The sequence below is a fragment of the Quercus lobata genome, chromosome 10 (genome assembly GCF_001633185.2).
Source record: "Quercus lobata isolate SW786 chromosome 10, ValleyOak3.0 Primary Assembly, whole genome shotgun sequence".
Lineage (NCBI taxonomy): Eukaryota > Viridiplantae > Streptophyta > Magnoliopsida > Fagales > Fagaceae > Quercus > Quercus lobata.
Genome location: NC_044913.1, coordinates 36,460,779 through 36,484,138, shown reverse-complemented (window position 1 = coordinate 36,484,138; position 23,360 = coordinate 36,460,779). Strand labels below are relative to the sequence as shown.

Genomic DNA, 23,360 nt, shown 5'->3' with positions numbered 1-23,360 from the left:
ATGGTCTTTAATTTAGGCATTTGGGTTATTGGTTTTAATTTCAAAAGAAAAGAAGGTGAGTATGGGTTTTTTCAGTATTGGTTTCTTTTGAATTGTATGTACCAGTTGATTTTGTTGAATTTTGGTATGTGTATGTGATTCAAATTTGAGAAAATTTTTAGTTGAAATTTCAAATACAGTAGGTTTGGATAGATTAGTGGTTGATTAGAGTTTAAATTTCATGTTTTTGATGAACAAGTTTATGGATACCCAAATTTGTTTTTATTTTTTATGGATGACCAAGTTTGTGATTTTTTAGGGATATTTTTGGGTTTTGCATGTTGGTTTGTATTACTTGATGGATACAATCAGGCTAAGACAGACAGGTTTTTCTATTGACAGCCTAGGCGACATGGGGGAGGCATTGCTTACTTGAGTGGCAATGCTTTTGCTTTGTCCCTATGTAGATACTATTTCATATGATGGAGATCAATAATGATTATTCTAATGAAGCCACAAATGTCATTGCAGAAAATTTTATTAATTTTGAATAGTACAACTTTTCAAGTAGTCATGGGTTATGCACCTGGCTTCATTTTGATCCAGGGGTTCTGATTCAAGAGTACATGTGTTTGTAATCTGTTAAGTTAATAATTCTTTGGTAGAAAATGTTATCTTGAGTTATAACATGTGAAGAAGAAAAACCACTGTACTTCACTACATTCAAAACTGAATCAATATATTTCAGAAAACTTGTAGCTACAAAGGCATCATGTTTGCGTCCGAGTCAATTGGAAACAACACTCAGAAAAAGCTTATAAAAATAGATATTAGTTCAGACACTGTGTGTCCATGGTGCTTTGTGGGCAAAAAAAATCTTGACAAAGCTATAGCTGCATCTAAGGATCACTATGACTTTGAGGTTTGCTCTCTCTCTCTCTCTCTCTCTCTCTCTCTCTCTCTCTCTCTCTCTGTGTTTGTGCGTGTGTGTGCACGCATGTTTGTGTTCCCACTCTTATCTTTTATCAACTACATTTGTAGATTAGATGGCATCCATTTCAACTTAATCCTTCTGCCCCAAAAGAAGGCATCAATAGGAAAGAGTATTACAGGAAGGCATTAATAGAAGCTCGGATGTCAAAGGTTTTCCAAAAATTCTTTGAATCACTTATATACATATCATTGATTTGTTTGCATTAAGTTTGATTTGGCTGGTCATTGTATGCAATAAATAATTATGACTGCTTTGCAAATTTTTAGGTTTTTAGGGGCCATGGATTGGAATATAACCTTTCAGGACTCATGTAAGCATAAAAACAGTTTTAAATATATGGATAACTTTATATAGGTGAGGAAGCTATGAAGCGACCTTAATCTATTGGAGATTCCACTAACATTGTCTTAAATGCACACAGGGGAAATACTCTAGACAGCCACAGGCTTATGCATTTCACTGGGCAACAGGGTCTTGATAAGCAACATAATCTTATAGAGGTGCTCTCTCTTGGCTACTTCACTCAGGAAAAATTTATTGGTGACAAGTAAGTTGGGCTGTAACGTTTGATCTTTATATTTTCTAAATGTTTAGGCTGTTTGCATAAATTTTATTTTCCTGTAAACAATTCTTAAAATTATTTTTCTTATAGATTGATGTTTTGTTTAACATGAATAACATGTAGAATGCACCCCTCCTCCTCCAAAAAATAAAAATAAATTCTTTCAAAGATCATGAGTTATTAGAGACTAAACAACTAGATAGATCTTCATTTTGACTTTAGCTCCACACGTTTAACTCACTTATCAAAATAAAATTGTAGGAAATTTATTGCTTTCTAGAACCAAAATTTCTGCAATTATTGACCATTCTACTTTAGTTTGACATGGCACTGGCAGTCAACTAAAACTGCTGGTCCCCAGCAGTTTGTGCAAAGAGTCACTTCTTTGCATAAAATATAGATTAAAGCTTCTTAGATTGTGGAAGAATCTATTGCAGAGAGATAATTAGAGTCAAAGCAATTATGTTGCTACTGCAATTCTTATAATTCTTTTGAATAAGAGTATGAAATTGAAACTTTGAAAGTTTTTTGCCTGTTTGTTGTTGATGATTCTAATTACTGGAAAATTTCATTTATTGTTGTTTTGGTTATCATCAGTTGTCTCATGAAAGAAAAGCTTTAATCAATTTGAATATTTTTAGTGGAAATTGAGCTATGGGTTTGAATTTTTTATGATTCATATGTTAGAAATTGAGATTGGTATTGATGGTGAGATAGGTTTATATAGTAGAAAGGAGATTAATTGAATCATAATGGTCTCTAAGGTTATCAATTTGAAAGTTTAAGGGATATTGATAAGTAGGTTTGATTTTTTAATGATTAGAGTTTTGAACATAATGGTTTCTTCTATTAATTTTTCTTGAATGTTGGCTGAAAATTGGATTCCTATGGCTAGATTGCTGAATAAATATATTGCTTGAAATTCATACAGATTGTCAGACTGATCGCTGCTCATTCTCTCTCAATCGCGTGCTATAGTCCGCCCCCTCATAAAGGAATTGGAAGTCATGATACAAAAATTTTGGTGGGGAAATCGCAGTGGCTCTAGGGAGACCCATTGGGTTAAATGGGATAGGCTTTGCGAAGCTAAGGAGGTTGGAGGAATGTGCTTCAAAGAAATTGAGAAGTTTAATGATGCTTTATTGGCTAAGCAAGTTTGGCAGTTGATAAATAATCCTAATTCGCTTTGTCATCGTGTTTTTAAGGCGAGGTTTTTTCCGGATTATTCTATTCTTGAAGCTAGGGAGTCTATTGTAGGTTCCTATGCATGGAAAAGCCTTCTTAGTGCAAGGGATGTTATTTGACAATGGATGATTTGGTGTGTAGGGAATGGTAAATCTGTGCGGATTAAAGGAGATCGTTGACTGCCAAACCAAGCTTGTTGCTCTGTTATTTCGCCCTTGCCTTAGTTGGCTGATGATACAAGAGTTAGTTTCCTTATTGACCAAGACAGATTTGCATGGAAGGAATCGATGGTTAAGGAGCTTTTTCTCCCTCACGAAGTTGACATTATTTTGGGAATTCCTCTGAGTTTTCGACGTCCACTGCTTACAAACTGATTGTTTCAGGTGCTTCTACTTCTACTTCTACTGCAGGTAGCTCCAATTTGGACAATCAAAGGAAATTTTGGAAGGTCTTGTGGCAACTAAGGGTTCCTAATAAAATCAAGCTTTTTGTGTGGAGGGCCTGTAATGATGCTCTACCAACTGTGGAAAAATTGCATCAAAAGCATATTGCTCCATCTGATCGGTGTAATCTCTGTCAAGAGCGGTCTGAGGAAGTTGTGCATGCTCTTTGGCTGTGCAAGGACATCTCGAGAGTTTGGTTGTCTCTAGAGTGGTTTCACCAAGCGGTTCCGGTTCAACCTGTAAGTTTTCATGAGCTCCTATCCAGGTTCATGCATTGTTGAGAGGAGTATTGTGCTGAGATTTTTGTCATTGCTGCGTGAAGCATTTGGAATCATTGAAATGCGTTGCATTTTGGGCGAAACGCTCTCCCTGTGGATCATATTTGCAGCAGCGCTAGTAGTTTTTTACAGGAGTTTTTGGCTTCCCAAGAAGAGGAGTTGGTCCTTCCCTGCCCTCCACCCTTGCAACGATGGTGTCCTCCAGCGCTTGACATTTTTAAGGTTAATTTCGATGCAGCGTTCTTTCGGTCTTCAAACTTGGCTAGCTTAGGTGTGATTGTGCACGACAGTAGTGGCGCAGCTGTTGGAGCACTCTCTGTTCCCATTTCTCTTGGTTGTTCAGTGGCTGAGCTGGAAGCGTTAGCCTGTCTTAGGGCTATTCAGTTTGCGCTTGAGATTGGCAGAGTGGTTTTTGAAGGGGATTCAGCTGTTGTTATTGATGCTCTTCGACATGGGTCAAGTGAGCTCGCCAGCTATGAGAATGTTCTGGTTGATATTCGAGTTCAAGTTTCTGCTTTCCAGTTTTTTTATTTTAATTTAGTTAGTCGTCTGTGTAATTCTGTTGCTGATACTTTAGCAAAGAAAGCTAGTTCAGTTGTGGGGTTGCAGGTTTGGTTGGGAGACCATCCTGCTGACATTGCTCCTTTTGTATTGCGTGATGTTCATTGATTTTATTTTTTGAATAAATTCCCAAGCCTGGGGTCTGGTTTCTCAAAAAAAAAAAAAAAAAAAAACAAACAAACAAAAAAGAGCGATCAAGGGGAGAGTCAAGCTCCAAGATTTTGGTACCCAAATCATGCCTAGCTTAACTGCTAATCGACACAAATTACATGCAAGTCTGGAAATAGGTGTTGATACTTTCGGGCTTCTTGTGCTATATCCAACTAACCCAAGAAAAGAGAGATACACATCAAAGTCAGAGAGTATTACAGATTGCATATCATCTAAGCAGAACATTTTGAATGATCATTATTGTGTTGTGTGCAAGTTAAACATCAATTATCAATCAACTATTTGAGTCTTAGTATACAGACAGAACCACGGCAAGTGTCATTCAATCTCAATTTGTTGTGGAACTTCGTCTGTTTTTGATCCCTCAGCATCAGCATCAATTTCTTCCTCTACAATTCCGGAGGCTTCCGCAGTCCGTGTAACCCATTCCTTGAGTGGGTCTTCATTCATATCAAGCCTTAAAAGACCGGCAAACATCCCACCCATGAAGGAAACTGGCTCCTATAAATTTCTTCAGAAGTATTAGAAAGCGTACTCCACTCTTTACACATAAATGCATTTCATGGTTATTAATATAAATTTTATGGGGAAACAAAAAGAGGGTAATGGAGTACAGTATACATTTAAACTTCATTTGACAATAACCCAGAAAGATACAATAAGCAAATGTTCAATGATCCAATAAAGCCGTACACATGATATAAATCTAATAAGAGTGATAGTGTCTGCTTCCGACACCACACAATAAGATGGCTGCTATTTTGTTTTACACCCAATATTACAATTAATTACTGCATTCAGTCAGAGGCCCTCAAAGTGATATATACCTGAGGGGAAAGAGTGTTATTAAATGACCGAAAAAAAAATTTTGATGCAGGACAATCAAGAGAAAATAAAAGAACAAGAAAATTAAAAGATATCCCTAAGAATCAGCACCTAGAGGTTACTTGAAATCAGCACCAAGCAAGAAGGGCATCAGCACCTAAGGTGTCAGGAATCAGCACCCAACAATTTGGAAAATCTCTAATTTGAATTTCATTAATCAATCGTCTACTAAAATAAAATAAACCACTTGAAGCCTTTTTATAGAGCTTCCAGGAATAAAAGTTCATAAAGTATAAAACTCTAAAATGATAACATTCTAAAATACTAACTCATATCTAATCTAATCCTTATTTGAACTAAAAATAAAATGAAATTCTAGGCTAATCCAATCACATAAAATATCCAATTTCCTACAAGATGAAGAAAATCTAAAACAACAAATTCCAAAATAACTTTGGTTATGCTCCCGCATCAATAGTGCTGAAACACAAATTCAAATACGCAATTACACAACAACTAATCCAACAACAATCCAATAAAATTGAAAAATAATATATTTTCCTCAAAATCTCATTTTTGAGCTGTGAGCTCTTCACTTGTCAAAGAAGGAATGTACATGGGACGTGTATTTGTGTAAGGCTTCAACGGTTCCCAAAATATTTTCTACCATCTTACCGTTCAAAGCTATGCCTTACCCATGTTTACATGTTTACCAATGTGTGGTAGTTTCTGCAACTGTGTGCGTGTGCATGTGCATGTGCATATGGTTACAAGTTATACAAACAGAAACCATATGCAGTAGATAAAGCAAATTTGAGAGACTAAAAACATTGATCTTGCTGCCAATGAACTCTAGTTCAACTGGTACCTCCTCCCTTTGTAAGTGCTAGGTGTAGGGTAAAGTTGTGGGCTCAAGACCCACCAGGTGTGAAAGCTCAAATTAGTGTGAAACGTTAGAGCTTGTTTAGACCCCAAAATAAAAATTACGGCTAAATTGCTTTTACCCTAACTTATCAAAATACGGAATAAGAGTAAATAAGCGCAATATGCCGATAACACTACTCTAGGCCATATTCAACCACAATGAACAATAAAAGTTGTAAAGTTGTAATTTACAATTATGTGTTTTGTTGACTTTCATTCCGTGCCAAATTTTATTGTAATTTTATTCAATCTTTTGTACCCTATATTTATTGTGGGATTTAATTGTAAGGGTTGTGTGATAGAGAGAGAGAGTGTGAAGACTCAAGTAATTGAAGACAGAAGAGTTCTTGTGGGTAGCTCGCGACTAAGCATCCCGCGAAATGATGCATGTACCCTGCACATGACTGAAATACGAAGAGTTAGGACAAATGGAGAAAACTGTGTTTCGCGAGTAGCTCGCGAGTAAGCCTTCCTGCGAAACACTCGTGAAACATTTTGTTTTGCCAGACTGTGCTATCTGATACACACTTTCTGTACCTATACTATATATACCCACATTACCCACAAAAGTTGAGGAGTGCTTCAGAAAGAAAACCCTAGTCACAAACCTTGAGAGTTAGAGATTGTTATACCCACAATCCTCTACACAATTGCTTGTGAATTTTTCTCAACTCCTACCTCTCCATTTCCATATCATTGAGAGGTTGATAGTCCAAACATTTACCACACACTTTCAGAGTGTTCAATGAGGTTTTAGTGCTGCTGGGAAACATTGAAAGAAGCCAAAGATGGCAGATGCAACATGGAGCTTGTTACAGAATCCGGAGAACTAGACAAAACACGGTTCCGAGAAACCTTGTTGAAGTAAGAGCTTGGAGGGCTTAAGTACTTCGGGTAGATTAGACTTAGAGGGTCTCTTGCTAACCCATGTATTTCAACTGATTGTCTAGTGGATCGATTACTGCTTGGAGGGTGGCGAAGAGGTTTTCCACCGAATTCTTCAGTTTTCTCTTCAATAACACATCAGCGTGTTATCTTGTGCTTGCATTCTTCTTCCCTACTCTTTTACCTTTCATTTTACTATTGTGCTATAATGTTTATGGGTTAGAGTAGCTTGTTTGTTTATCTGCTCGCATTTACTCTATTCCGCACTTAGTATTAAGTTAGAGTAAAATCAATCAAGCCGTAACTTTAATTTGAGGGTCTAAATAGCTCGTGTGTTTTCACACATTTTTGAGCATTTAAAAGTAAAGCTTAAAGAGTAGGAAATAGAAATGCAAACACAAGATAACAAAGAGGAAATGTGTAGAGGATTGTAAGTAAAACAATCTCTAACTCTTAAGTGTATTTGCAAGAGTTTTCTTCCTGAAAAGCACTTCTTACAATTCGTGGGTAATGGAGGCATATATAGTGTGGCTAAAGAATTTGGTAAAGCAACTTAACTTTTAACTAAACAGAATGTTTCGTGGGTATCTCGCGAGATGGTCTTTCTCGCGAAGTACTCGCAAAATGACAGGCTGGCAATAGCTCTTCAGCTTCTAGTCATATGCTTCACATGTGACCCTTTTGCGGGTTGCTTTTTTGCGAGCTTCTCGTGAGCTAGTTGCGAATTGCACTGACTCATCTTTTGAAGCTTGATTCTTCAGCAATCTCTCACACTCATTCCTTACAAATAAACCCACATAAATATAGGAAAATGATTGAAGAAATTACAATCAAATTTGGCATGGAATTAAAGCCAACAAAGACTAGTTGGAAATCACAACTTTACAAGGTTCATATGTAACTTACCAATTAAAAAAAAAAAAAAAAAAATTGATCTTGCTCCCAAATAATCTTGCTTTACATGAAAAATCCAAACAAAAAGAAAGAAAGAAAAGGAAAACATCCAACTTAAGCTTCCAAACCTAGGTAGCAAAATGTAAATGCACCCTCAACACTCCAAGACCCTAGATGGCCCAATACACTAAATGCTCTAAAGGCTCTTGCCCGCATAACGTGAGGCTCTGATACAAATTAGTCAAAAAAATACATAGTGAATATGTGGTATTCCACGTCTAATGAGTTTATAAGCATATTTAACATCATCATCACCTCATCATTGTCATCATAATAAATAATGGAGACAAAAAGAAACTGTAAGGATCTTATTTTAAAAAATAATAGGTTTGGGGGCAATTAAGAAAAAAAGAATAGGATAAGGACGAGGAGAATATACAAAAAAGAAAGAAGAAAGATAGAAATGCGCTTATAGAGAGAGAGAGAGACCAAAATTCATGATTATTATTAACTTACAAGCTTTATATTTGCAGCTTTCTTTTATTTTAGTTTTATAATAATACTTCCTATTTACATATTTCATTTATACAAGGTTAGTACCAGGATGGTAGAATATCATTGGACAAAGATGCCCCCTATCTGAATTATGGCCTAAATTGTGAGTCATTAGGTAATTCAATGAATAGACCTATTAGTTCAATGAGGCACTGGTTCTTTCACATTTGCCACTGTCACCTCAGCCAAGGGGCAAAAAGCAACTACCTCAGGAAAGTTGCCTAACCTAAAGAGTTTTAAAGCACAGCACTCACATGTATAATAGAAAAATGTGTAAAATTTACCCATTTTTTCCTAAAAATGACTCACTCAATGAGTATATAGTTGTGTTTACAAGTTTGCTACATGTAAATTTACACTAAAACTATTCATTTTGCATTTAATATTTTATTCTTTCTTTATGTATAACGTATCCCGATGATGAAGGAAGAGTGTATGGTGTATGTGAAGAAAGAGAAACAATTAAAAATCAAGAAATTTGATATTTTAATGAAATGCAGTGTATAATATAGATAGTCTGATGTTGGATGTTTTGAAAAGTGAGTAGGTTCTTATCCTAAAATAGACAAAAAATTTTGCACAAGATAATGCTCTTAATGTGTTATTAAGAGCATTGCCTTGCCCAAGTGCCCTAGTGAATAACTGGTTCACTTTTGACAGTACCCATTCATCCCATTCTGCATTCCAAGTCCAGTATAAAGTTGCAATGGAGCCATGAAGTGACAGTGTGGACGTAAGACTGCTGGCCTTAAGAATTACCTAATGCCTCTCAAGGACCCAAATAATCAAGCAACAAAGACAAAAACAGCATCACTGGCTTTGCCATCACAAATCAACAAGAAAATGGAATTTTATGATATACAGTATATTAGCTCCTAGACTAATAATAATCTTAAATCCATGAATTTTTTTATAAGTAAAGAAATTTCATTTTTTAAAACAAAATGAACATGAAATGCATCTGAGCATAGAAGAGAAAAGATAGTTAAATTGAATACATTGTAATTTGTTTGTGAAAGTGTGCTCTAATTACTGCTTCCTATCAGATATTGCAGTAATACGAATCTCTGAGTAGTTGAGTTTATCTTCTTCGTTTTTCTATGAAAGAAAAATGGGTAGAAGTGGATGACCTGAGTTGGCGTCTTCTACCTGGGCATTACCACCCATTGGCCCGGGCCTTAGTTGAGTTTATCTTTTGGATTCATTTCTTAGTGTTTCTTATATAAACAGAAAAAATAATTCCATAGTTCTATTTTATAATTAATTTTAAAGGAAAAACACATCTGTAACATGCTGACAAAACATTCAGTTTAGATTGAGGCATTGGCAAGTTTATGATTGGGGTGGTTATGGTTGGTGGAGCAAATGGTAATGTCAACGCCATGCTGGATGGTGACAGATGTGGCCATGAATTTGGTGTTATCAGTGATGGCCATGGGATAATGTTTGGGGCAGCAGTGGTGGTGGTAGTGATAATGGCAGTAATAAAGTCACTATGGTTGTAGAAATGCAAAATAGATGTGAAACTTGAAAATGAGGGACTAATATTAATGCGTCCGAGTTTTTGGTTTTTACTTTGGAAGTGTACAATGTCTAAGCTAAAATAAACAAGTCTCCAATGTTGTTTCTAAATAGTTGGCTTCAAGTAAAGCAAGAAAGACACTTTTTTTTTTTTTTTTCTTTTTAAGAAATACACTTTTTATAAACAGTAAAAAAGCTTATGCAATCAATTCCAAATGTTAACTTACTTTTTTTCTCATCCAAATGAACCTTTTTTTTTTCATCTTGATTACCAACTAGAGAGCAGTGACATGTGGCGACACTAGGTGTGAAATCAATAGATACAATTAATTACAGTTTTTAGTGAATCCAGAACTGAGACACAAGTTCACCTGAGGCAAAACATGGTGACAGCAACACCCCTCCCTACCCTACCACACAGCCAACACCTTTCCCTCCTCTGCTCCACTCTCTTCCACTGCCTTTCAACCAGCCACCTCCTCCATTCCCTGGTTTCTTTCCATCTCCGTTCCCATTCCCCTCATCTTTTGGTTTTTTCCTTTTCATTCTTTTTGTCCACCTCATTCTTCTACTCTGAACACCCCACCTCCATCAGACCTGCCTTTACAACTACCGTTATGGCCTAGACAAACCACTACAACATCACCCACACCTCTTACTAAAAAATTGCCTCCCCCTATTACAGCCCTTAAACCTTCTCCTCAGGGCAGAGAGGGCAGTAATGGTTCTTTTTGCGTAGACTACAAAACCTTTTCTTTCTCGTTTGATGGCGGGCTGATTCTTAGGCTATTCACGAATGTCGTTGGAATATTAAAAGTTCCGCATGGATGGGTCGTAAGGGTTTGGAATGGATTCTCTCATGTTTTGCCAATATTCGTGATTGGGTTCCAAAAAAGGATTTCTTGTGCAAAAGATATAGAGTTAATAATTAGTTTTTCAAATTCTAGGGAAGGTCGAATAAGGCGGGTATTTTTGTGGAGATAGCTACGTATTATGGTGGAGCTCGTCGTGGTTGGGTTATGGTACCTACGAGCTCAAACCGGTCTGGCTGGCGCTTGTTTACTAAAGATTTAGATAGTTTCCTAGCAGGTTCAAACACCGTTTGGGTGAAAGGGAGGACCTCTGATGAAGCTGCTGCTGCTGGTCCGTTGGATGGTGGTGGACAAGTTGGGAAAAAATCTGTCAAAATCAGTAATCAGCGGAAGTTTAGGAATTTTGAATTTTCTAGAGCTAATTCAGGACATAACGTGCTGAAGGGTGATACTATGGTTGCTGTTTCTTCTATAAATGGCAAACCCACACGTAAGTTTAAGTTTGAGTTGACTTCTGCTAAATTGGCACTAAGGGTGTCTAAATTAGCTGGGGGAAAACGTGTGGCAACTTGGATGAACCCAAATACTCATCACAAGTCCAATAATAGGTTTTTTTTTTTTTGATAAGTAATAAGAATTCATTGATAATAAAAATAAAGACACCCAAGCACACAGGGAGTATATAGGGGTGAACAAGTCAAGAACGAAAATTACAAAAGTCAAGTAAATCCAAAATAGAAAAAGGATGGTTTCTCCACACAGAGAACCATTCAAGTAAGGTTCGGATGAAAAGAAGCTTGAGGTCAGGCATAGCACACTCAATGTCTTCAAAGCATCTACTATTCCTCTCCTTCCAAATACACCACATCAAACAAAGAGGAACGACCTTCCAAATAATTCCATTGCGGTGGCGACCAAAGCGACCTTGCCAGCAAGCAAGGACCCCAACAACAGACAAAGGCATGACCCAACACACTCCAAATAAACCAAAAACCATATCCCATAACTCCGAAGCAACCGGGCAATGAAGAAAAAGATGGTCAACACTTTCACTATTACACTTGCACATATAACACCAATCCAAAATGCAAACCTTTCTTTTCCTTAGATTGTCAATAGTCAAACATTTCCCCAAGGCTGTGGTCCAAACAAAAAAAGCCACTCTAGAGGGGATCTTCTGCTTCCAAATGCTTTTCCAAGGGAAAAATTGCTCACTATGGCCAACAAGAAGATGGTAGCATGCACTAACCGTGAACCCCTTACTCTTACAAGGCAGCCAATATCTCTTATCCTTCTCGATTCCCCTTACAGGAGGGCTATAAATGGAATTGATGAAGCTCCTAAAAGCTTCCAATTCACGATTATGCACCTCCCTACAAAACTGAATCTCCCAATGGAGGACTCCATTGGAGAACCTCATTAGATCCGCCATACTTGCCTCTTTGCTACAGCTAATCCTATATAATTCGGGATAGCGGACTGCGAGAGAAGAAGTCCCACACCAACAATCTAGCCAAAACTGCAATTTTGAACCATCTCCAATATCATACATAATAAACCGAGATAAAGAGAGCCACCCCCTGCTAATATTTTTCCACAAACTGACACCATAAGGACCAGAGGAAGAGCTAGAACACCAATCACCCCAATCACAACCATACTTTACCTCTATCACTTGACGCCAAAGAGCATCCCTTTCTTGCCCAAATCTCCAAAGCCATTTCCCTAAAAGAGCTATATTGAAAGTTCTCAGGTTCCTAATCCCTAAACCACCTGAAGAAAGCGGGGTACATACCGTAGACCAATCAACCAGATGAAATTTGGGCTCATCTCCTAGGCCACCCCACAGAAAGTCCCGCTGAAGTCTAGCAATACGGTTGGCCACAGAGGCAGGAATAGGGAATAAAGAGAGAAAATAAGTAGGAAGGTTAGAGAGAGTGCTTTTAATTAAAGTGACTCTACCTCCCTTGGATAAATATAATTTTTTCCAGCCTGCTAATTTTCTTTCCATCTTCTCAAGAATTGGATTCCAAATAGACTTGTCTTTAAATTTTGCCCTCAAAGGAAGACCCAAATATTTCATTGGGAGAGACCCTTGTTTGCAGCCTAAGATAGCCACCAAAAGATCCATGTTATGAACAGCCCCCACAGCCACCAGCTCAAACTTACCCAAATTGACCTTCAGACCAGACACAGCCTCAAACCAAATGAGCACCATACGGAGAATCAGCATTTGATCAATATTAGTATCACAAAAAATTAGAGTATCATCAGCGAAAAGGAGATGAGAAACCATCAAAGATCTACCAGCAGAAGCACCTGCATTAAAACCTGACAAACGACCTTCATGGACAGCCTTATCCAACATTCTACTGACTGCCTCCATAACCAGAACAAATGATAAGGGGGACAAAGGATCACCTTGCCACAACCCCCTAGAACTTCCAAAGAACCCATGGGGAGTACCATTAATAAGGATAGAAAAACAAACAGTAGATAAACAAAAAGAGATCCATCGCCTCCACTTATCAGGAAAACCACAACGCTCAAGCAAGAGAGTAAGAAAACCCCAATTCACATGATCGAAGGCTTTCTCAATGTCTAGTTTGCATAACAACCCTGGCTGACCAGACTTCAATCTACTATCAAGACATTCATTAGCAATAAGAACAGAATTGAGAATTTGCCTAATAATAGTGGGCCTAGTTTGTTAAAAATTGTATCTAGGCGTGATAAAGCCCATGTAGCTGACCCGAGAGGTAAGGCCCAAGGGAGGTCTCTTATCCTCTTGACTTGGGCGTGAGTGTGCTTTGTTTTCAAAATGAGAGTGTGATGGGCGAGAGCTCTAAGCCACTGATGGAGTCAATGGTGATGCCTGAGGTTTCGATGGCAGTTTTGTTGCTAATATCCAACTCCGATCAAGCTTCAAAGCTTCTCACCTCCATCCCGACGAGAGCCTTAGCAGATCCGGAGACCGGAAAAGCCTCGACGTCAAGAAGGAGCTCTGCCGCGGTGGTTCTCGACATCGATAAGGCTGTTTCTACTATGGGCTCAGTCTCCAATGCCGAGGTAACTCATGGGCTAGGCAATCAAGACCTTGGGTTCACCAGTGATAGGGTGGTTAGCTCGGCAAAAGCGGCAATTGAGGCTTCGTGTTGGAATGTAGAGTCGCCGATCCTTGGTTGGAATCCTTGGGTGGTTCAAAATCGGTTTTCTCCTCTCTTTGACCTGGGAAATGGGGTTGAAGATGAGTTTGTGGAAGGGGAAGTTCATGGAGAAGTACAGAGGAGTAATCACCATGATGATACGACACTACAAAGGTCAGTGGATTCTATTGGGGAATTTCAGACAGATTCTAGACTTCATCTCCTACCATGGGAGACCAGTGAAGTCTTTGACCATAGCTGTGGTCGTGGAGAGAGATTTTTGTGCGTTGGAGTGTGACCCTTTGTCTCGGGGGGAACCCAATGATCTCAGAGAGTTGGTGCTGGTTCAGAACTCTACAGAAGGAACTCGGGTGATGGAGTCAATGTAATGCTGTTAACATTAAGGACTTTTGCCCTATCAATTTGGTGGGCAATGTGTACAAGTTGTTGTCCAAGGTGTTGGCTAACAGGTTGAGGCCGGTTTTGGATAATCTCATCTCTGAGACTCAAAATTCGTTTGTTGGTGGAAGGCAGATTCTAGATTCAATGCTCATTGCAAATGAGTGTCTGGATAGTAGGTTGAAGAGCCGGCTACCGGGTGTAGTTTGCAAGCTTGATATTGAAAAAGCATATGACCATGTTAACTGGAAGGCCTTGTTTTATCTGTTGGACTGGATGGGTTTTGGGCTGAAATGGAAGGGGTGGATTAAGGCTTGTGTTACTTCTGTCTGATTTTTAGTCCTGATTAATGGATCCCCTGAAGGTTTTTTTGAAAGCTCTCGTGGGTTGAGACAAGAAGACCCTTTATCCCTACTTTTGTCTCTTGATAATGGAGGTTTTAAGTAGAATTTTGAAGACAGAGGAGAATAACCTTATTCGGGGTTTTCATGTGGGAGCAGTGAATTTTGTTGGTGTGCAGATTTCTCATTTGTTGTTTGCAGACGACACTATCTTATTTTGTGATGCCTTTAGGGAGCAGTTGCTGTCCATAAGGTTGGCGTTGTCTTGCTTTCAGGCTTTTACAGGTTTGAAGGTTAATGTTGGGAAAAGTGAGATTTTCCCTATTGTGGAGGTAAATAATCTAGCTGCATTGGCTAGCATTCTTCATTGTAGAGTGGGGAGTTTGCCTATGGAATATTTGGGGATGCCGTTGGGAACTTCCTTTAAGACGGTTTCGATTTGGAATCCTATTTTGGAGAAGATGGAGAAGAAACTATCAGTGTGGAAGCGTCTCTATTTATCTAAGGGTGGTGGTAGACTCACATTACTAAGGAGTACTCTCTCAAGTTTTCCAACGTACTTTTTATCTCTCTTCACTATTCTTAAAGCTGTGGCTGCTAGAATGGAAAGTATTCAAAGGAATTTTCTTTGGGGGTCTTTTAAGGGGAGTTTCAAATATCCTTTGGTGGCTTGGGAAAAGGTGTGCTTACCTGTTGAATTGGGTGGTTTGGGGATAAGAAGTGTTGCATTGTTTGATCAAGTTTTATTAGGGAAATGGTTGTGGCATTATGGGCATGAAGTTACCTATCTTTGGCAGAGAGTTATCTCCACAAAATATGGTTAGGGTCAAGGGGGGTGGTGTACGAAAGTGTGTAGGAGGACTCATGGATATGGCCTTTGGAGAAGCATTCATGAAGGGTGGGAGAGTTTCTCAAAGCATCTGTCTTTTGTAGCAGGTGAAGGCACCTGTATCCGCTTCTGGCATGATAGGTGGATTGGGGACCGGACAACACCCTAAAAGATCTCTATCCTGAGCTTTATGTGTGTTCAGCTGCCATAGAGGCTTGCATCTCTAAGGTTTTGTGGATTCCAGAAGGAGGTACTTCTAGAGTGTGGGATTTAAGGTTTTATAGAGCTTTTGAAGATTGGGAACTAGCTGCATCTTATTCTCTACTTTAGTTTATCCAACCTCGTATTCCTCGAGGTGATAGGAGGGATACCCTTTGTTGGCGGCTCAAAGGTGATGGTAAATTTGACACCCGATCTTATTACCTAGCAATTCAAGGTACTCTGAATTTTTTGTTCCCTTGGAAGGGTGTTTGGAAACCAAAGATTCCTAAGCGAGTGGCTTTCTTCTTGTGGACAGCTACTCACCATCAGATTTTCACGTTGGATAATCACATGCTTAGGGGTCGCCCTTTGGTAAATAGGTGTTGTATGTGTTGTTGTGATGGGGAGTAGGTAGACCATCTTCTACTTCATTGTTCTATTACACATACCTTATGGACCTTCATACTTCAGGCTTTTGGTATTCATTGGGTTATGCCAGGATCGGTGGTGGGATTTTTATCTTGTTGGTATCAGTGGCTTGGGAAGCATAACTCGAATATTTGGAATTTGATTCCAGGGTGCTTAATGTAGATAGTCTAGTTAGAACGAAATCGTCGCTCCTTTGAGAACAGGGAGAAGACGTTGGATGAGTTAAAGGTTTTATGCCAATGCAATCTTTTTGAGTGGTCTCATTGTTGGGGCTTTACTGTTTCTTCGCCTCTTTCAAAGTTTATATTTTCCCTTAAATTATCTTTCTGATCTCCCTCTCTTTTGTTTTGTTGTTTTTTTTATCTATTTCTTGTTGTTCATCATCATGAACAACTTGTACTTTTCATTTTTTCTCATCAATAATAGTTCTCGTATTACCTATCAAATAAAAAAGAACTGAGTCACAAGTCAGAATGATAGAAATAAACTTGTCCGCATTCAACAAATGAAGGATAATAATTTGCCAATTATTTGTTTCATACCCTTTATTTTCATCAAAACTACATTTAGATGCGTATCAATAGAGAAAGAGGGGGGTAAATTAGGACAGCAATAGAATTTGAAGCACGTAGCATTTTTTTTTTTTTTTTTGGAGGGAGGGGGGGTGTTTCTAAAGAAATAAGGAAAAGGTATTCTACTATAAATATGATCACAGAAGTTATCATTCCAAGATTTTTTTTTTTTTTTCTTTTATACATTAAATAAGCTCATTATAGATGCTTAGCAAAGAGACAAGAACAAAATATTCATCAATTGTTCAAAGCCCCCTTCCCCTTCCCAGGAAAATTCTTCTAGACAACACCATATATTAGGCATTAAGTAATTCTAAATTTGAGATACTTTAATAGAGCCCTATTGGGAAAATGCTTGTGGAGAATTTGGCTATGAGAGAGAAGTGTTATAGAGAAGGGTTATAAGGATTAAAAATGAAGTTGAGGAGGGAGATTGGTGCTCTAATTCTGTTCCAAGATCCTATGGGGTGAGCTTATGGAAAACTATTAGTAGTGGTTAGTCTACTTTTTCTCTCTACATTCAATTTCAGATTGGAGATGGGACTAGAGTGAAATTTTGGCATGATGTCTGGTGTGGGGATAATCCTTTGAGTACGTGTTTTCTAGATTTATTTAGAGGAGGCTTATGTGGCTAATCTCATGCAGTTTCCTAATGGGGTTCTTTTTTGGGATTTGAAATTCTTGCGAGAAATTCATGATAGGGAATCAATTTCTTTGTCTGTTTTTTAGGATGTTATATATGGAGTCTCATTGAGAGGTATTGGTGAGGATAAGATGTGTTGGACACCTGCTAAGAGCAAGGGCTTTGAGGTAAGCAGTTACTATCAGGCTTTGTTGGGTGTATGTACTCAGTCCTTCCCTTGGAGAAGTATTTGGAAGCAGAAGGTTCCTTCCAGAGTTGCATTTTTTGTTTGGATTGCAGCTTTATGAACTATCTTGACTATTGATAATTTACATAAGAAGAAGGTGTTAATTCTAGATTGGTGTTATATGTGCAAAAGTAATGGAGAATCGGTAGACTATCTTTTACTACATTGTTCTATTGTTTATGAGTTGTGGTCTATGGTGTTCACCTTGTTTGATATCCATTGGGTGATGCCAAAGTCTGTGGTTGAGCTCCTTGCATGTTGGCAAGAAAATTTTGGTCATCATCATAATGGTGTTATTTGGATGGTTGTCCCTCATTATTTGATGTGGTGCATTTGGCAGGAGAGAAACAACCAGTATTTTGAAGATTCTAAAAAGACTATAGTTGATTTAAAACTTTATCAGATTGGATGTCTATCATAGGAAGTCATTCTATTTTTTCGGTCTATGGTTTGATGAATGCTTGTAATTTATGTATTTAATTATTTTGGTCCCCTGCTGTATACTTCCTGTATACTTGGGTGACTCATTATTATGTCTTTGAATAAAATTTTCTTTACTAATAAAAAAAAACTAATAATAATAATTATTATTAAGCATTAAGACAGCTTTCCTGCATGACAGTAGCCACCAATAAGCAGAAGATATTTTTACACTATTAAATTGCAATTCAGTAGTTAAAAACTGCAACCTAAAAAACACTAGTCTAATCAAAAGATCACCTGCTCATTGGTTTAAAATTTTAACATCCCTTTATGTATATAAACATGTAGTAAAAAAGCTTTCTGAAATGGAGCTAAATTATAAACAATTGTTAGTGATAAAGAGGCAGAAAAGTTATAAAAATAAATTGTCCAGGAAACAACATATTACGCCAAAGTTGAAATAAGTTCTTTGTAAAACATAACATCCAAATTAAGATTTTCTGTCCAACGATCTTGATTAAAACTAGTTTGGAAACTTAAATATTGAGTTTTCAAGCAATACTGTTAAAGCCAAAGAGCTCTAACTCAATTGGTGCCTCCTTCCTTTATAAGTGTAAGGTGTAGGTTGAGGTCATGTCTTCAAGACCCATCAGGTGTGTGCATAATTAACCACAAAAAAAAAAAAAAAAAAGTGTAAACTCTAGGGATCAAGTCCTTTTTTTTGATAAATAAATTTACTCAAAGGGAGTAAACAAATCAAATTACAATATGTGAACTGACCTATTCAGAAAGAATTACATCCTCAAGCCCAGAAGCTCTAAAAAGGTCTTTAAAAAGTGAACAAAGGGATGCTGCCTAGTAACAGCTATCCACTCACATAAACAAGAATGCAACAACAATTGATTGAGTACGTGAATATGCCGTTAGACAACATCAAGTGTTCTACTATTTCTCTCTCACCAAACGGTCCACAATACACTCAAGGGAAATAGTCTTCCAAATCAACTTCCTATGATGAGAAACATTTCTTTGACAACATTCCAACATTTGAATCACTATTTAAATAATTCGATAATTGGGGAAGAAGGAATTTGAAACCTGGATGTCTCCGTTGGAAACACCACAAGGTAGTAACCAGTTGAACTACAAGGCTCTTGGCTCCAACATTTCAATCACTATCTTTGGCATAACCCAAGAAACCCAAAAAAGAGTAAACACAAATGATCACAAGTCACTTGCCATTGAGCAACATCAAGTGTCGGTCTTGGTCAGTATCATCTAATGTTGACTGTGTGTGTCTGAGAGAGAGAGAGAGAGAGATGTCCAAGCAGAAAATACATACTTACAAGGGTAAAACTTAGGTAGAGTTACATAGGTACTATACGTTAGGTTCCCACTTAAATTCAGTGGCTGCATCAATGCAGTACCGATATAGATATCTTTGCCACAGACAACTAAATTAAATGCAGCCCATGCGTTTGACTTTAATTGGGGAGCTTAAGGTACAACACAACATAACACAACACCTAAGTAACTGCACATAAATTTACTTGAAAGTCTTGTTCACATGCAAGCAATCTAAAAAAAAAAATTCTCCAATACCCAAAAAGAAAATCAAGAAATAAAGTGCTCTATTGTGATTACTTTGGCTCTTGAAAGAAAAATTTCCAATAAGTTCCAATCACATAAAAGAACAAGCATTGATTTCTGTTGTACGAGGTTGTGTTTTGTGTTTTACAATACAATAAAAGAGTAGTAGGAGAGGAGAGGCGAGAAGAAGCTAACCTTAAGAGCTTGTTTGATAATGGGATCATCGGTGGGATTGAAGAAAGCTTTCACTTTAAATCCATTTTTGTTAATCCAATTCGTAGAATGATAATTACCCAATCGAACACCGTTCCTGCTGCTGGGTCTCAGCTCTTTCCATGATGTTAATGGGTTCTTCAATTTCCACTGCCATTATTAAAAGTTTCGAATAAAAATGATTTGATGAGAGGAGAGTGATTAAGGAGGAGAGGTAAGGTCACGCACCAGTGCACATGTTGTTGAGGAGCAAGAATTGAGGAGTGATACCACTGACATCTTTTCTTTTCTTGGGTTTCTCTTCCTTTCCACCACAAACTAAGCTCCCAAATTTCTTGGGTCTGCCTCCCCCTTTATTTATTTCTTTCATCCCTTTGTTTGGGAATACTAGCATTTTACCCCTTTTTTTTTTTTAGCAAAATGTCTCTATTTTGAAATTATTTAGGTTTATTTCTCTATTTTAAAACTCGATTGCTTTAAAATCGAGTTATGCCCAATCAAACTTATTAAAAAAAAAAAAAAGTATGGAACTCGAGTTCCATTTAAAACGCTACTATAGGTCTCCACAAACGCAACTATAGATCAAACTAAATAAAAAATAAAAATAAAAATTGCACAGAACTCAAGTTTAGGGAGCTCAAGTTCCATTTAAAATGCCACTATAAATCTCTCTGAATGCAGCTATAGGTATGGAACTCGAGCTCCATGAACTCGAGTTCCATGCAAATTTTTTTTTTTTTAAGTTTGATCAGGCATAACTCAATTTTAAAGCAATCAAGTTTTTCATTAATTTCAAAACAGGAGCATGAACCTAAATAGTTTCAAAACAGAGACATATTGCTAAATTTAAAAAAAAAAAAAATAAGGGTAAAATGCTAGAATTCCCCTCTTTGTTTTCTACATTTTTTATGAATGAAATTTAACATTTTAAAACATATAGGGCAATTGGTAAGGGACTTTTAGTAATGTTGTTCGTATTTTTTGAATATACATATGGGTAAAAAAATATGTGAAAATACGTGTAATATTGTTTAAACACTGGAAATTATTGTTTAAACAACAGTAACAAATGGGCCCATGAGCATTCCCATCAAACATTCTAAAAAATTTAGCATTTACTGTCTTAAAATCTACTTTATCAATTTTAACATACCACTTTACAATATACCCAACATTTAACATTCTTTTTTTTTTTTATTATTACAATTTCATTTAAATAATATTATTTTTATTTTACTACTGTGTCTCTCCCTTTCTCTTATAAAACCCACCACTTTACGTGTAATATTATTTAAATACTGAAAATTATTGTTTAAACAACGGTAATAAATGGGCCATGAGCATTCCCATCAAACATTCTAAAAATTTTAGCATTTACTATCTTAAAATCCTACTTTATCAATTTTAACATACCACTTTACAATACACACAACATTTAACATTCTTTTTTTTTTTTTTTTTCAATTTCATTTAAATAATATTATTTTTATTTTACTACTGTGTCTATCTCTTTCTCTGATAAAACCCACCACTTTCTTCTCAATCCAAGCAACCCCAGTCATAGCCACATCCATGGCTAGCCACTGCCAGCCACCACCACCATAAAAAATAATAATAATAATAATAATTAATAAAAAATAAAAACCACCAGTCGACAACCACCAAAATCACAAACTCAAACCCACAACCTCATCACCAACCAAACCCACATCCTCATACCACCATCAACCACAAAAACAACCCAGATGCAAATCCGAACCCCACCATTGCAGCCTAGCCTCACCCTAATACCAACAGCCACAATAGCAACCACAAAACCCACCACCCACCCACCCCGATCTCAACCCCAACCACAAAACCCACCAAAATTAGATCACATCCACCAAAATCAAATCCCAAAATCAGCCACACTTGCCAAACCACCATTGCCCAAACCCATGAAATCAACCCAGATCCACACTCACCGATACACCACACTCGCCGATACATCGCAGACCTACACTCACTGATACACCACAGTCACCGATACACCGCAAACCCACACTCGCCAATACACCACCAAACCATGAAATCAACCCAAACCCATGAAATCACAAACAAGGATGATCCACCACCATCCACAAAATCAACTTGTCCTATGGAGAGATGAGAAAGATCAACAGTCAAAGAAAGATCAACAGCTGCACCAGCTCGTAGAGAAAGAGGAAAGTAGAGAGTTTAAGACTGAGATTGAGAGCGTATGGTGGTCTATGAAGGAGAAAGAGAAAGAGAGGAAAGTAGGGAGTGAGAGAGAGAAAAGGAAAATAAAATAAAAACTCTAACATCTTGCTATAGTAGAGTCTCAAAAATGAGATTATCCTTTAGCTCGGTACTAATTTTTTTAAGATTTAGAATGTTTGATGTAAGTGGGTTTTTATCATTTGAGGCAAGGAAGTCAATACCGTACTGGAAGCTGTACTGGTTTAGCTAACGATACGATATATTTCAGGTACTGGTCAATACCAGTATACCATTTCGAGTTTACTGCTATTTTTTACTATTTTATACAATATACAAAGTTATAATGATATTTTTTTGATAAATATTTAGTTATAATGATTGTTTTATTGGTATGTTTAATGTTTTATATAATACTTTAGAGTAAATAAAGAGGGTTTTTTTTTAAAAAATAAAAAAAAAAGTAAATAAAGAATACTCTTCAAGAAATTATATAGAAAAGTATCTACTCCAAAATCTGAATCAACAAAAATAAAAATATAATATTCTCAACTCATTAAAATCAAATGTCTACTCACTGTCATGTCATCTAGTTCAAGTCTTAGCATTGGCTTTTTTACATTAAAGGTAATTTCTCTTAAATAAATAATGAAAGAAGCCAACTCATTTCCCACTAAAATTACGGTTTCCAAGCAATCTGATATAGTTTTCCAAGCAATCTAATAAACTCCTTTCCAGTCCTTTACTTTATCTTCCCAACCCACTTCTCAATTTTTGTCTCTTCCTCTCCCCACTTCTCTATCCATGTCTTCCCCAGTTCCTCAAAAAATCTGTAACAACAAAGTCTCTCTTTTACAGGTTCGGTCTTTCATTCACTCGACTTCTTTCTCTCTCCCAAAAGTGGAATTTCCGGTTTTGTAAGTTTAAAAAACTAGAGTGTTCACCGGTTACCTTTTGCATTTTTCTCCTTCTTTCTGTTAGGTTTTCTTGGCTTACTCAGATTTGCATTTCGTGTTTCGGCCCGGTATCCATTTACTAGCTGAAACAGTCGAATTTCACCAGTACAGCTGGTATTTTTTTTTGTACGAAACAGGGGTGTATCGATATTGATGCACTGGCCGGTATGGTATAAATTGGCCGTACCGGTTGGTACGATACGATATTACCCACATTGATTTGAGGTGCTAAAAATGCTAAAATATAGCATTTTTAGCACCTTTGATGAAAATGCTCTAAATACACTACTAGTATTTATGGGGTGTTACACCAAAAACCAATTTTGTTCCTTAATTTGACCATAAAAATTTTAAGTTGAAATTTTGTTCTATTCATAAAAAAAAAAAAATTATGAAATATACACACACACACACACATAAATTAAGTCTACGTTTACATTTTAAAATAATGAAACATTGTGCCTTTTCATTTGGTGGAATAAGAGTAACGTTTCAATACCATTTTTTGCTATGGTTGGTGTTCAATTCCACTGTTCTAGCGGGAACTTATAAATTTCACACATTTCCTAATAATTTTAGCTTATAT

General features: G+C 37.1%; 2 protein-coding genes across 2 annotated transcripts; one reads left to right on the top strand and one right to left on the bottom strand.

Moving 5' to 3' along the window:
- The first annotated feature begins 724 nt into the window (after positions 1-724).
- On the top strand, positions 725-1,524 carry LOC115963074 (uncharacterized protein YwbO-like). The gene is made up of 4 exons (XM_031081964.1): positions 725-901; positions 1,021-1,122; positions 1,240-1,283; positions 1,395-1,524. Exons 1-4 carry the CDS (start codon positions 752-754, stop codon positions 1,522-1,524), a joined length of 426 nt encoding a protein of 141 aa, XP_030937824.1. The 5' UTR covers positions 725-751.
- A 2,843-nt stretch (positions 1,525-4,367) lies between these two features.
- LOC115963196 (UPF0426 protein At1g28150, chloroplastic-like) lies at positions 4,368-19,951 on the bottom strand. The gene is made up of 3 exons (XM_031082123.1): positions 19,830-19,951; positions 19,584-19,751; positions 4,368-4,674 (listed from the first exon to the last, which is right to left on the bottom strand). The coding sequence occupies exons 1-3, from the start codon at positions 19,878-19,880 to the stop codon at positions 4,492-4,494; spliced, it is 402 nt and encodes a 133-aa protein (XP_030937983.1). The 5' UTR covers positions 19,881-19,951; the 3' UTR covers positions 4,368-4,491.
- Between the last annotated feature and the right edge of the window lie 3,409 nt (positions 19,952-23,360).

What these genes read in the sequence shown, in the direction of transcription:
- LOC115963074 (XM_031081964.1), top strand. Translation starts at nt 752, where the DNA reads ATGTTTGCGTCCGAGTCAATTGGAAACAACACTCAGAAAAAGCTTATA. An exon ending in TAGAAGCTCGGATGTCAAAG is followed by an intron (nt 1,123 to 1,239) that starts GTTTTCCAAAAA and finishes GCAAATTTTTAG; the next exon opens with GTTTTTAGGGGCCATGGATT. An exon ending in TATAACCTTTCAGGACTCAT is followed by an intron (nt 1,284 to 1,394) that starts GTAAGCATAAAA and finishes AAATGCACACAG; the next exon opens with GGGAAATACTCTAGACAGCC.
- LOC115963196 (XM_031082123.1), bottom strand. Translation starts at nt 19,880, where the DNA reads ATGTCAGTGGTATCACTCCTCAATTCTTGCTCCTCAACAACATGTGCA. An exon ending in CCTCAACAACATGTGCACTG is followed by an intron (nt 19,752 to 19,829) that starts GTGCGTGACCTT and finishes TAATAATGGCAG; the next exon opens with TGGAAATTGAAGAACCCATT. An exon ending in TTATCAAACAAGCTCTTAAG is followed by an intron (nt 4,675 to 19,583) that starts GTTAGCTTCTTC and finishes AGAAATTTATAG; the next exon opens with GAGCCAGTTTCCTTCATGGG.